This window comes from Sphaerodactylus townsendi, linkage group LG02 (assembly GCF_021028975.2).
Source record: "Sphaerodactylus townsendi isolate TG3544 linkage group LG02, MPM_Stown_v2.3, whole genome shotgun sequence".
NCBI lineage: Eukaryota > Metazoa > Chordata > Lepidosauria > Squamata > Sphaerodactylidae > Sphaerodactylus > Sphaerodactylus townsendi.
This window is the reverse complement of record NC_059426.1, coordinates 75,098,671-75,113,636: the sequence shown is the minus strand read 5'-3', so window position 1 is coordinate 75,113,636 and position 14,966 is coordinate 75,098,671. Positions and strand designations below refer to the sequence as shown.

Genomic DNA, 14,966 nt, shown 5'->3' with positions numbered 1-14,966 from the left:
TTCTTAGTAGTAGTAGTAGTAGTAGTAGTAGTAGTAGTAGTAGTAGTAGTAGTAGTAGTAGTAGTAGTAGTAGTTGTTGTTGTTGTTTTATATACCGCCCTCCCCTGGAGGGCTCTGGGCAGTACACAACATTTTAAATATATAGGTAGAGCACAATTTAAAACATAAACAATTTACAAATATAAATAAACATCTGTATGACTCTATTAAGATTAAAACAGCTAAAAGCATTCCAGTGTACAATATATGGCGTCCAACAACTAATCCCTCCCAAGAGGGGAGCGGCAGGTCCCACAGATGTTATGGGGACCACCAAGGGGGAGCCTCCAAGGGGGGGTGCCACATCAATGGCACCATCATTGGGATAAAGCAGAATGGTACATGTTACTGATATCATCCCTGTAAGGCTGTGTTACACCACTGGGGGCAATTCTGTAATGGTGTGGGGTACCAAAAAGGGAGTCAGGCCACCATTGCCCAGCAGAATTCTTTACCACAGATTTTTTTTTAATCAGGCCACAGCCAATTTATGGCAAAAGGGTCTTCAAGGCAGGAGATGTTCAGAGATGGTGTACTGCAGCCTACGTCTGCTTAGCAATCTTGATATTCCTTGGAGGTCTCCCATCTAAATAATTTACCAGGGCCAAAACAGCAAATCTTCTAAGATCTGGCGAGATTAGGCTAGCCGGGGCTGTCTAGATCAGGACACAGGTAATACTAATAAAAATGAATCAACATCACGTTGCCAGTGCTGCAGCCAAGTTTCAATAGGAATGCGTAGGTGACGACAGGCAGATAGCAGCATTTCTGTACTTACGGAGCCTTTGTGATCTGTGCCATTTGTTTGGGATCTGGAGCTGAAGCTCGGCTGCAGAGTGTTGTATTGGCCATTAGAGATAGTTCCACCTGAAGAATGCAGAGAGACAAGGGATTGAGCTGAATTAGTTAGGCACACGATGTTTGGCAAACAGCTCAAAAGCAGGGTCAGCAAAAACCTGGCAGGAGAGGCTCTATCTGATTGAGAGTATCATGCATCAACCCCTCAGTGGTGGTAGAAGTGCTATCAAGTCGCAGTTGACTTATGGTGACCCTGTAGAGTGTTCAAAGCAAGACACAAACAGAGCTGGTTTGCCATTGTCTGCCTCTGCATATCAACCCAGGATTTTCTTGATTGTCTCCCATCAAAATACAGGTATATGCTTAGCTTCCAAGTCTGATGAAACCAGGCTAGCCTAGTCCATCCAGGTCAGGATACTTTATCCATCAGACTCTAGTCCAGGAAAAGCACTATAAGTCTGTAACTGATCCCAGCTTGTAATTATAACTTCAGTTATCCCTGCCTCAAATGGCTTTGAATAAGACTATGTCTCTTAGTATACCAATAAAATGCAACGCACAGGCTCCTGCAACCTTAATTTGCCTCTCAGGGCCATGCAGGAAAGGAAGAAACGTTAATTCCTTTAACCTCCTCTAGATTTTACAATTTACCATTAATTCCCCTGATCTTCTATTAACACTTTAAAGGAAAATGTGCATATTTTAAAAGATACAAATGTTTTCCTTTAAAATGATAATATCAGAGCAGGAGTTGGTTTCAAATGGCAAAACGCAGGCTGAACCTCCTCTTCCTTGCCTGGACAGCCTGAGGACAAACTGAACTTGCCACACCTAATATTTGCATTTTATAGACAGATCAAGACATCTGATTATTGTTTCTTCTGTTTGAGTACTGAGGCATAATACTGGTTCATCTTACCCAGTATTGTCTATTTGACAGGCAACTTTTCAGTCTACCGCTTAGATCCTATGACTGAAAATAGCAGGAAATTAACACATCAATGGAACTGGATGTACAACTTGCTTTTTGAAATGAAGGCCATGAGAGGCAACAAAATAACCAGTTAACTGCATGAATGGATCTGGCCAAATATCTATTCTGGTTCCACCTTGGAACCTCAAAAGTGTAAAAGTGAAGTTCATGCTCATGCCTTTTGGTTTTCAGCAAAAGTACATTGCCTCTGCACATGTTATATTCAACTATGATGGCTTTCTGCAAGATATGTTTTAAACTAAGCAGAATAGTCACAGTCTTTGTGGTTAAAGGCCATACTGGCTGGTTGAAAACAGAATGTGGGCCTACAACTGTATATGCAATACAAGGGGTCAAGGAATTCAGGAACAGAAAAGGAATTTCATGGCACCTGAAAGATTAACAGATTCACTGGATGCCAGCTTTCATGCAGCACCTTTATCAGAGGCATAAAGTATATCCTCAGGAGCAGCAGTGGCGTAGGAGGTTAAGAACTCATGTATCTAATCTGGAGGAACTGGGTTTGATTCCCAGCTCTGCCGCCTGAGCTGTGGAGGCTTATCTGGGGAATTCAGATTAGCCTGTACACTCCCACACACGCCAGCTGGGTGACCTTGGGCGAGTCACAGCTTCTCGGAGCTCTCTCAGCCCCACCTACCTCACAGGGTGTTTGTTGTGAGGGGGGAAGGGCAAGGAGATTGTAAGCCCCTTTGAGTCTCCTGCAGGAGAGAAAGGGGGGATATAAATCCAAACTCTTCTTCTTCTCTTCTTCAGTTGGTCTGTGTATTCACATGTGTAAAAGTCACCGTGCTTATCCTGTTTTGATTTAGGCATTGCATAAAAATGTTCCAAATGAGGATAAATGTTGTTATATCTGACAAGGTAGGCTATAGTACAGAACAAAATTATAACAGTTTTAGTTTATAAGAGCCTTTTGGGTTGCTATAATATGCTAGTTTTGGAACTGTCACCAAGGAACCTGGAGAAGCCAAAGCTAGAGAACCTTTCATGTTTTAAAGCTTGCATCATGAAGAGACTGCCCTTACTCAGACCTCTATTTATCTTTATCAGTCTAATTTCCAGAGTGACCAATAGTTACTTCCTAAGTGATGTCACCCTTTAAGTTCTAGACGCTATGGCTGAGACATAGCTGTTTGTCTGGATTGCCTTGCCTTTCTTCTAATCTACCCAGATTTTTCTCAAACAGTGTTGATTTTCTTCACCTTGACTCACCTACTGGCTCTGCTTAAAGCTTCCCCTTTACTGACTTTAGTCTGAACTCCTTTCCCCTTGATTGCTGGCATGTAGGAACACAGTTCCTCACTTAGTGGTGGATTTGCTCAGAGGCATCTTCATTCGTTTCTTAGTCTGAACATGGAGTCATGGCACTGAGACAGATGCTGGGGTAGAACATTGGTGAGCCCAGACACAGATTAAATCTGGGCTCTATTCAAGTTAAAGTCATAAAATGGCTGAGCAGCATTATACTGTTTACTACATAGTGGTTTCCTGGTTAGGAATGATCCTATTAATTTGGCACAGAATTGCACTAGCCTTATTCTCACGCCACTGCATGGCATTGTTGACAAAACTGGTTATTCATTATAGCTCTTAAATGCTTGCTGGAATGGTTTATATCTTTATTTATATCTTGGTTCACGATCAGTCAATTATCCAACGTCTGTCAAGAGTCTATGACCTGTCTTGAACTTAATTTTTAAAGCTACCCCTGCAATGTCCCAGTTTTCTCCATATGTTCCTAGCAATTCGGACTGGTCAGCATCCATGCCTTATATGGCATTTAATATGGCTGCTACATCCCCCCCCCCCCCCATCATCACTGCTATAATTGAATACAAATAAATCAAAACCAGAGGAAATCTTGGTGCTTTTACTTTGACTCTAAATGTCAGGTTTAAATCACTAAAAGTATCCTTGTTTAAATGTACATGTTTCCTTTGGCTACAGGAAAAAAAGAAAGCATGAGATAAACAGGTGATTGCATCAGGGGAGTTTACCTGTGTGAAGACATAACAGCATACAAACTCCATAGACACAACAGTTACTTTTATGGAGGTGAGATAAAACTTGATGCTTAAAAGTATCACCATTGCAAATAAGCCTCATTTGAACTCTCAAAACTCCTCACATTCAACAATTTCTTACACATCCAGGAAGTGTATATGCAAGGAAATAAGCATGTGCAATTATTTTATACAAAATGTACACATGCTTTTCTAACACAGAAACAGTGGTGTGTGAAGTATTTCTCAAAAGGTCAGATGTATATTGAATGCTCTCAACTGCGACAGCCCGGCTATAATGAGATGATTATACTACAGTGGTGGCGAACCTATGGCACGGGTGCCAGAGGTGGCACTCAAAGCCCTCTCTGCGGGCACGTGCAAACAGAGTCATGCCCCCCCCCCCCACACATCCAGGCTGGCCTGGGCCGCTGGGCTCGATTATTAGCATTAAACCTAAGACCTAGTTTTGGGGAAGCAGTGTAGGTAACCCTGTTAAGCACTGTTAAACCCCACTGATTTTCATGCAAAGAACTAAAGCGTGATCCTGAGTAAACTCTCCTAGGGTCGTGATTCACCTGTTGGAAGAGTTGCACAGTTGCTTCAAAGCAAAGCCACGGACTACCACCAAGCTTACTCCTGAGTAATGCACACCTCGGAGCCAATCGTTTTTCTAAACTAAAACCTCAGTATTCAGGTTAAATCTGCATTAATGGCTCGGCACTTTGACAGGGATAAATAAGTGGAAAAGCTTTGTGGTTGCAGTTTGGGAGCGCACCTTGTGTCTCAAAAGGTTCACGCCATCACTGTTATACTGTGCTTCTGCACATTCTCCTCTATCTGGGTGGATTTATAAAACCACCATATTATCAGCACTGACCAAGTGGCTTGTATGGCTGAATCTGAAACACAGGTACAAGAAACTGCCGAATGAAGTTCTGTATAGTTAACAGTGGTGTGCAGCACTCAGAGTTAAAACTGAAGTGACAAAGCAAAAGTGTAGGATATCCCTGTAGAAAGATCCTCTCCCATTGACAGATGCTTGGGTTCTTTTTTCTGCCAGCTTCATTCACTCTCATTTCTGACACATAGGCTTCTGCTCTTTGGGTTTCCTACCTGCTAACCTTCTCTCCTTTTTCTCCCATGCACCCTTTACCCTTATAGCCTTTTAAAACCTCTTAAAATGGTTTCTTAACAAAGGGTCTTTTAGAAAGCTGTAATCTGGCACATTTCCTAGAAAGCCAAAGAAAAGAGGCTAGCTATCACTGAAGCAAATACACTAGTGAGTGATTATCTTTCAGTAGCTCTGAAGTCATCAGTAGAGACCTGAGCCAAAACTCCAGCAAGTGGAATGTTTGGGGGGGGCTCCAATTCAGTTCTGAGCCAATGGTTTTATCCTTAGTTCCATCCAACTAGGGTTAAAAATAGTCAGGAAACAAATCTTGGCTCTTACAGGTAAGCTTAAACTAGCAGACAAGCTTACTGCTAATGTTATGCAGGTACTGGTAAGAGACGTCACCCCAAACAAGGAATGATTTGTATACCCAGTGTATACCATTTGTATACCCAGTGACAATTCCATGTTAAAATACCAGTCAAATTGATCTTATCACGGCTTGTTCCTGTGTACTTCAGCAATAGCTTGTTTGTAATGGGTTCAGATAGACCCCTAACTAATCCAGATGTTTCCTCATTTAAAAAGAGTTGGGTCTGGGTTCTGTGAACCTAACTAGGCTTCCCTGCAGCCACACAGCAACTGTGTGCAATGGATATTAAAAAATAAAGCAGAGCCCATTTGGGCTCAGAACACTACCAAAGGGGGAAGAAAGGCTCCTGCCTCCCCTCCCCCACCCCTAACAGCCATTTTCTGTGCCAAAACAGCACTGGGAAGGGGAGTTATTTCCCAGTTTTTGTTGCTCCATGTGGACAGAATACTCCACATGGGGCAGCAAAAACAGGAATATGTCCCCAACCCAGCATTATTTCGGTGTAGAAAATTACTAGGGGCAGAGGCAGGAATCTGTCCTCCTACACTGGTAGCACCTCAAGACCAAACAGCCTCTGCTTTATTTTTAATAGCCACTCTCCATAGCTGCTTTGGGGCTGCAGAGAAACTAGACCCAACTCTTTAAAACAATGAACATCCAGTTTGGCCCAGAGTTTGACCTGCATTTGCTCACAGTTATTCCTAGTTATCCTTTCTAATTCAATTTACCCCACTCCTGAAATTTCCTCTGTAGCTTCCTCCAAAACCTACATTAACCTTTAAAGCACCATGCAGACTAATAGTATTATAGAAACAATAGTAGTAATACTGCTCAAACAAAAATAAATAGTTTAGGGTTCCAATCACATGCATGCCTTCTAGCAAGTACATCCCATTGAACTCAGTGGAGTTTACTGCAGAGTAAGAGTCAGTATCTTGCTGCACTGTAAATTTTCCTCTCACAAAGTCAAACATCTACCACTGCTTTGAGAATATACACATTACCAAGCAAAAACCTAGAAAGAAAGGGAAGAGTAAGGTTGAAGAAACATAACTATTCTGAACAACTGATGCAAGGCAAAAAGGAATAAATCATATGGCCGCGCTGCAATTCAAAGATAATTATTGCATGCAGTGGAAGATGAACAAATCAGTTGCCATAGGAGTTAGGAACAGGTTATGCTAACAATTATATTGGTTCAGGACATCCAAAGGAAACCACAAGTTAGCCATGTATGGTATCAGTATAAAAAAATATGTGTGAACACTTCCAAGGGTCTGCAGCAATCACACACCTAAGAAGTCATACATAACAAAGGCGTTTTTTAAATGGGAGTTTCCCTCTCCTGAGAACAATAATTTACACAGTTGGTCAAATTTATGAAATGATAGATTAGGTTGTTCTTTTCAAGGAATGGAGGAAACACTCATTAGGCAGAAACAAAAGTTAAACTGCAAACCTACATCTTTCTGTCTCAATACACACACACACATATTATTTGCACAATTCTGTCCATGAATTCAAGAACACCAGTACATAAATAAAGCTCTGTGTACGTACACTTATAGATAGATTGAACACACATGGGAAGGAAGTGGGATCACAGTGCTGAGATCTGATATGGACATTCATTGATTTATATGGAATAGCATATACCAGTGTATAAAATGTTCCTGTGAACCATCACAGGTCAGAAGCACAGCATGTTACCACAATCCTACTCCCTTCATAAGCATTCAATCCAGCAATAAAGTCTGAAAAGGGCTAGGGATGTTTTAAAAAAAAATTCACATCATGGTTTAAAGGCCATTTTATTGGGTTAGTTTTGAGGTTCCTCCATTCACAGCTGCCCCAAAGTATAGTGCAAAACAAATCTCTCGTTAAAAGACAGCCAGGCACTTGTCTACAGAAGTATATGCCATTACAAATCTGTTCATTTTGAAAGTGGCACAAGACGACTTCTTGTTTTGCTCTAATAGACCAATGTTTCCATGCGTTCTTACTTCTTTGTCCTTAAAACACCTTGGATACCTTATACAGCATTTAGAAAAACAACAAAAAGCCTAACAATAAAGCCATTCTTCATCCATGAACGCTCAGAAAAAAAGTTACATAAACAAATATGTCATCTGCAAGTTCTTACAGAATTTACTCAAGGACAGATCGATGCAAACCAGGTACTTCCTGAATAAGTGAAAGATTTGCATCGCTAAGAGGTGAGGAGAATTCAGTAAGAAAGGGAAGGAATCTGGCATGCCATGATTCCTTTACAGTCCCAAGCAGCATCCAACATGGTGCGAAACTTTCACCTTTAAAGAGAGAAGTAATGCTGAACCAGAAGAAAAATTCTGCTTCATAGAAAGCTATCTCCTAGAGGTTCTTGTGCAGTAAGGAGAAGTAGAGAAGATATATATGAGGGGACTGCATTAAAAAAATCCCCAAGCTACAGATATATATGAAATTATGATGCCATTTAGAGAAAACTTGTGTGGGTCCTACAAGTTGACTGAATTTTTTATTTTATTTATTTAATACATTTGTATCCCACCTTTTCCCCCAAAACAGGTTCTCCTTTCCTCCATTTGATCTTCACCATAATCCTGTGAGGTGGATGAGGTTGAAAGAGTATGACGGGCTGAAGGCAACCCTGTGAGCTTCCATGGCAGAAGTGGGGAGTCAAACCTGGGTCTCCTAGATACCATGCCATTCAACCAGGTTCCAGCGCTCATGTTGCCTGTTCTGGAATCAACTGGTAGTCAAAGAATGTTTTACTATTATAATATGGAACCCTGTTCTGGATTATGTAAGAGCTACTTTCTTATTCCTATAATAAATTTAATTTTTATCCAAGTACTTGTTTCATAAAGCACTAGCAGACTTTTTATCATACACATTTAGCAAAAGTGTTCTGGTGACTTATCGAAACCTTTAACTTTAAGAATTTCAATCATTTTTCTCTATTATTGTTTTGATGGAGTACTTAGTGTAACCCTATGATTTTGCTAAGCAATCTGGCGACCCCCTAGGATGGCAACCATGTCCTGTACATCAGCATATCTTGAAGACACACTGGGCTGATAAAACATCACCATGACATGTCACACCTGCATAACCTTGACATCGGTACAACTGCACCAGAATGGGGACCAGAACTGGACAGCTTTGGAGGCCCTGACCATGAGTTATGTCTACACAGCATTACTGCGAGTTGCACTGTCCAGTTTGCATCTAGAAAATAACTTTTTGCAAGGCAGGAGAAACAGTGACACAAGCACAATGAAAGACCCAACTGTGAATTCACAGGAGTCATTTACCCAGAAACTCGCTGGAAAAGGTATTAATGTGGGCAATGGGAGATTATCCCCCCTCCCAATCTCCCATTTTCCACATCAGTTATTTTTCCAGTGAGTTGCTGGGTAAATGACTCCTGTGAATGCACAGTTGGGTCTTCTCATGTTGCTTGTGTCACTGTTTCCCCTGACTTGAAAAAAGCACTTTGCCTTCCAGGGTCACTGTTGCTTCAGTGGGACCTCGACCCTTATCTGGATGGAAGTTGAGTTTTCAGGGGGATTTTCTTCCAAATAAATTCTAGAGGTGTCTGGATAACATAGTGGGATTGCCCATGTTCCCTTTCCAGTGTTTCCTCCTGGTAAAGGGGTAGCTGTTTATAACTTGTACAATTCAAACTCTCAACTGCAGGGATCCATGGGAAAAGGTAGTTACAGGATTCTAACTAGATATATACCACAGTGATTCTCACAAATGATGATACTTTGTTGCCTTTGCTCGTTCTAGGCTGGATTTTTGGGGGATTGTGTATAGAATGGCGTCTTTCTTGTATGGTTAATGTAAAGACATCATCAGAAGGCCAGTCCATGGAATCCAGTGCTGCTACTGTGCTCACTGATATTTAATATTTCCCCCCTTTCATTTATCAGCTAGCTGAATCAATTACCAATATTAGCTTTGCCAGCAGTATCTTGGCATTAATGGACTCCTGGCAAAGTGGGATTGTAGGATTACAGTGTTTTTGAAAGTGATACAAAGGTTATGAGCTGGCAAAGAGAGGGTGTGGACATAACTCATTTGACAAAATAGGTGGAATTTCCCATTATCAGTAAGTACACACTGTACAAACAATTATATGAATGGAGACATAATTTACAATGGCCTGCCCAGGAGATCATGTTTCAGCCTTATTTTACTAGCACCTTCTGATGTGTCCAGCTATCCACAGAGAACATAACTGACATGAAGCAGGAACTTGTGTGCTGACATGCCATTTCATGTGTTTCCCCAAAAATAAGATCTACCCTAAAAATAAGCCCTAGCATCATTTTTCGGGATTTTTGGAGTATGCTTGAAATATAAGCCCTACTCCAAAAATAAGCCCTAGTTACAGATTCCCTGGCGCTTATCTGGTCACAAGGGAGGTGCAGAAACATGAAAAAAAAATAAGACATCCCCTAAAAATAAGCCCTAACGCATCTTTTGCTGCAAAAATTAATATAACACCCTGTCTTATTTTCGGGGAAACATGGGTAGTTACATGCTCCTCACCTCTCCAAGTGGTAAGAAGCTCCAGGATTAGATCTAGGGATGTAACATTTCTGGAAATTTTGAAGTTATGGGAAAAATCCACAGTTTTTTGGGACGAAATACAGTGTGGGAAATTGAAATATAGGCAAAATTTACTGTGCAGTCAACTAATTTTACAGCTTTAGCAACATACAATGCATCGCTTACAACTTATTTTGCACACAAAAATACAATCTTTGGCATATTTGTAGAATTTAAAAGTCATAAATGCCTTACAGTGTGATCCACAGCAGGGACACTGAATTCCCCTCTGGAGGTGGCACAGGCTTATGCTGGTGGATTTGCCCTTCCAGGGATACTTACCCTGGTGAAGGAGCACATCCACTGGCATCCAGCACTGTGGGGCCCTGGGAAACCAGCTGAAGAGCCCAGCTCTCTGTTTGCACTCCCAAACTGCACCGGCGTGGAGGGGGCATTCCTAGGGGGAGGGCTGACCTTAGTTGGCTTCCATTGCCTGTTTAGCCCCCTTACTGTGGTGGCCCCAGGCTCAGAGATACACCACGTTTTCCTCATAGATTTTCAGGTAGGGCTTTAAAAAAGGGGGGGGGGGTTAGTGAGCTGTGGGAAAGCCTTGCCAGCTCAGTCTTGCTTGGGCTGCCCATCTTTTGCAAGAAAAATAGTGAATACCCAATACTTAAAGAAAATTGCAAACTGATGCACCTTATGCTATCTCAACACATGTACCTTAATTTTTGCTATTTGGTTAGAAAGAGCTAATTTCTCCATGAAAACTTCAGTCGTCCCCTCAGGCTTTGGTGCAGTTTCTGATCTTTCTGATCTTTTTTCTCCTCCAGCATGGTCCGGCGACAAGCTCCTTTCTACTCAGTCTGTGAGTAGGTGTGTCCCAGTGGTTAGAGGTCAACCACATCAGGTCAAAATGATAACAGAAGGCAAACAGGTATTGAGAAACAATGAAAACCTTGCATGTTCCCCTCATGTGGACACAGTATCCTTCTAGATGCATACATGCATCTTGGATTTAAGATATATGTATGACTATAACACATTCATACTGTATTTAAAACATTTTACTTGTTCTAAAAAATACGATCTTTTATCTGCATTTCAAATTTTACCACTGCAGAAATTGAAAAAACAAAATCCTCCTTGATTTCTCCCCCCCCCCCAACATTGTTCTGTTTTTTTCACCAAAGGCCTTCACACCTCTAGTTAAAATTGTCTGAGTTGGTTCCTTTAGGAGAACAGAATACTGGAGACTTATGGTGGTTTTGCAATATTTGATATATTTACAAATATCCAATTACAGCATAGGTACAGGCAAAGAGACATGCCTAAAACGAAGGAGATCCAGTACTCTGTAGAGACAAATAAGAGTGAGAGAGATCCTGCATACAGAAGTTGTTTCAGCCAACTCACTACAGTCTATTCTTCTTCTTTCTAGCATCTTTTGTTGGTGGAATACACCTTTCCCTTTGTATCTCTGCACTGAAAAAGACTAGAAAGCTAGAAGTTCAGAAAACCTGACAGTTGGATTGTTATCCACCATCTAACAATTTTAAAAAGCTATCTGGTGGGTGGTACCAGGAAGATCTGCGTTTTCTCATCCATATGGATGCTATCTCAGTTTTGCAGAGATCTTTCCCAAAATATTGTGGCAAAGCTGATTTAGGAAAGATCACAGGAAACATGGAAAAAATATGGGAACAGCACAGAAATACCATGATGCTGTAGGGAAGCAAGACCCCATTCTACTCAGTTTCCCATTAACATCCATGTCAGGGCAAATAACCCAAGCCACAGACCAAGCCAAAAACAACTGCTAGCATCCTGATTGTTAAAACAGTCTCTCTCTCTCCCCACCCAGAAAAGAAAATTAATGATTATCAGGAACATACAAATGACTGGTCAACAACTATTTACATATTAGCAAAACATTTTCTCATTGCCACACCTGTTTTTCCTTAAGATTAAAAAAAACCCCTATTTGCAATTTCCATTCAAAACAGCACCCAGCCTTTTCAATTGCTTTGAGTCTCTGTAGCACATTAATAAAAAGAAAAAAACTTTTTAAAAATCACATTACCCTAAATACAGAAATTTTAACAACTGGAACTCTTTGCAAAGTAACTTTTTTCTAGTTCAGATCTCCAGCCTCCCTAATTACCAAAAAGTTACCAACAAAGCAATCATAAACAAAGTTATACCCTTCTAAACCCAGTGAGATAAATGGGTTTCAAAAGATGCTTCAAAAGAGAAAGAAAAATAGGGCTACAACAAGCAAACATGTCAGCAAATCAAAAGAAGAAAAAAGATGCCAGGTGACAGCTTTACTGCCCTGCAAAAGCCTAGCATTTTGCTGTACAAGCTTCATCAGGTTGATCAATAGAACTCACTTGCTGTGGAAACCTTCAGCACAAAGGAACTCTGATTCCCCTGATGAAGCTTGTACAGTTAAGCACGTAGCTGGCAGAGCAGGGTACCAAACTGAAGCAAATCTCTTTTGCTGCTGTCTTCTGGGTGGTCCATGCCGGAAGGGCTTGCCCATGGGGCACATCAACTGCAGGTGCAATAAGGTCTTCATACAGTATGCATGGGGTACTGAGGTCTATAAAAGGATTTTTCACCAGTCTTCACGCCAAGCTGTGGCTGATCTCCTTCAGGCCTCCAGCCTTAAAGCTTTTCTTCTTGCACATGAGACAAAAAAGTTCACAAGATGCTACTCTTCTACAGCTGTGAGCTACAACTCATCTTCCTCCAAGACCCTTGCATTCAGCATGGGTTACCCTATGACCAACTTAAAGTGAGACTAGACCAACTGCTGCCAAGTCTTCATATGCTGCTGGAACAGCGAATTCTTTTGCTATGAGAACATCTCAGTCTGCATTCTAGATCACTGATGGCGAACCTTTTCGAGACAGAGTGCCCAAATTGCAACCCAGAACCCACTTAATTATTGCAAAGTGCCAACACGGCAATTTAACCTGAATACTGAGGACTCCCAAAGGGGGTGCCTCATCCCCCATTGTTTCCGATGAGAGCTAATAGGAAATGGGGGCTACACATTTGAGGGTCCATAACTTTGGCCCCCATGAACCAAACCTGGGTGGTATCATCAGGAGAGACTCCTAAAGATACCCTGAAAGTTTGGTGCTGCTAGCTTAACAATTGCACCCCTGACAGTAGGCACCCCCCAAATTTTCCCAGATTCTCCTTTTAAATCCACCCCCTTGGGTATAGATGGAAAGGGAGAATATGAGGTCCCCAGTTTAAACATTTAAAGTGATGCTGTTTAAGGGTGGGGGATAATCCACCCCAAAACACCATCACTTTTAATTTTCTTTTAACTGCGGACTCCAGATTCTCCCTTCAAGGTGGATTTGAAAGGAGAATCTGGGCTCCCTAGTTTAAACACCATTGAAAGTGATGCTGTTTGGGGGTGGATTCCAGCATCACAGCTGCTGCCCATTGGGGGCCCCCCCGCAAAACTCAGATTTTGCACCAGGCTCCATTTTCCTTAGCTATGTTTCTGCCTGAAGGGGAAGGCAGGACTGCTGGCTGGGAGGGAAGCTGATGGGGGAATGGGGGAGGGGAGTCTGCCGGTCCTGGCCTCGGGGAGCTGCTTTTGTAAGCACTGAAACTGGGGGGGGGGGTAGGGAGGCATGGCCACGCCCCCAGGGTGGGTGGGGGCATGACCCCTCCCCCTGACCCCCCATAAAAAACCTATACCTACGTCCCTGGTCCCACCCCATACTTCACTGAACCAAATAAAGGAATTGAGGTGATTCCCTTTTCATTTTTTCTCTGCTGTGTTTGATCTCATAGATCATTACACTAGAGGATTTTCAAAGTTCAACCATAAAACATTAGTATTTTTTAAAACTCCTCAGGGAAATAGAATAAGGGCAGGGAGAAAACTGGTGAGAAGGAAAGAGCAGACTTATACACAAACTTTAAGATGTTCTTAATAGTACAGTTCAGATGGCATTTGCCTGTTCAATAAGATTTCAGTTTGTTACCGATTTCTAAATTTTTTGAAACAAGATAGACTTTCTGGTAGTTACACAGTGTTGACTCTGACTTGCACTTGAAGTTTCATGTGTATACTCTGATGTGCAAAGTCTAGAAGAAATGGAGTATTCACCCAACTTTCTTTTCTCCTTCAGACTTCCCCAAACTGTAACATCATTTCAGAGCTTATGAAGAAAATCCACCTCAGAATACCCATGGGCACCACATTGAGGGGCCCTGTTTTGACTTCTATTATTGCAAATTGTCAATTCTTACCCTGGACCAGTTCACACATAACTACACTTTAAGTTAACAAAAAATTAAGACAGGCATGACATTTTTAAAGTGGTAGAGTCAATTTAGAAGTATCCTGGATGGGTTCTATACAAATGCACCTTTTTTCCTCCTGGCTAGAGTTGCTTGGTCTGCCTTGCAAACCAGTGAGAAAACAAGGGTTGACCATCAATGATGGAGTGACTTCCAGAAAAACCCAGAAGTGATGTCACACCTCTCTAGAAATCACCTTAGGATCTTGTAAAACCATAGAGAGGACTGACATCACTTCTTTTTCCTGGAAATGAGGTCATTTCATTGCCAATTCCCCTCCTTTCTCCCACAGGCCACTGGCCTGCTGGCAGGCAAGGCCCTCTTGGAGGCAGGATATACAAAGGTGGACAAGGAAGCAAGGGAGATTTTGTTATGTCATCCAACTCTGTCTATTATGGGAAATTATAGACCATGTAGTAGGAAGTGCCAGTAGCAGGTAAGGGCATTAATTTTAGAATTGAACATCATGGCAGCAAAAATGAATCTGATTGACTCACAACCACCACAATCAGGCCCATTCTCAGATACCTTTCAGCACATAAAAGCAGATTAACTGGCTAGCCGCTAGCACAAGTCCAACACCAAATTCAGTTTATTAACCTAAAGAAAAAAATGTTATCTCTCACTCTCATCCAAGATTTAACTGTACATTCAAAATATGCCTCAGTTTAAAACCAGGAAAGTGCCAACAAGCTTTGTTTAATGTGTAAGATAAACTATAGAGTTGCAAGCTATGCTCATTAAACCTGA

The 14,966-nt window shown here is 41.6% G+C and overlaps 1 protein-coding gene across 2 annotated transcripts in view; it reads right to left on the bottom strand.

Moving 5' to 3' along the window:
- PKP3 (plakophilin 3) overlaps positions 1–14,966 on the bottom strand; it is an 86,351-nt gene that overhangs the window by 30,158 nt on the left and 41,227 nt on the right. For both annotated transcript variants that reach the window (XM_048486285.1, XM_048486286.1), the window contains one exon: positions 818–906. In XM_048486285.1, the coding sequence (XP_048342242.1) occupies positions 818–906 (89 nt within the window). The remainder of the gene's footprint in view (positions 1–817; positions 907–14,966) is intronic.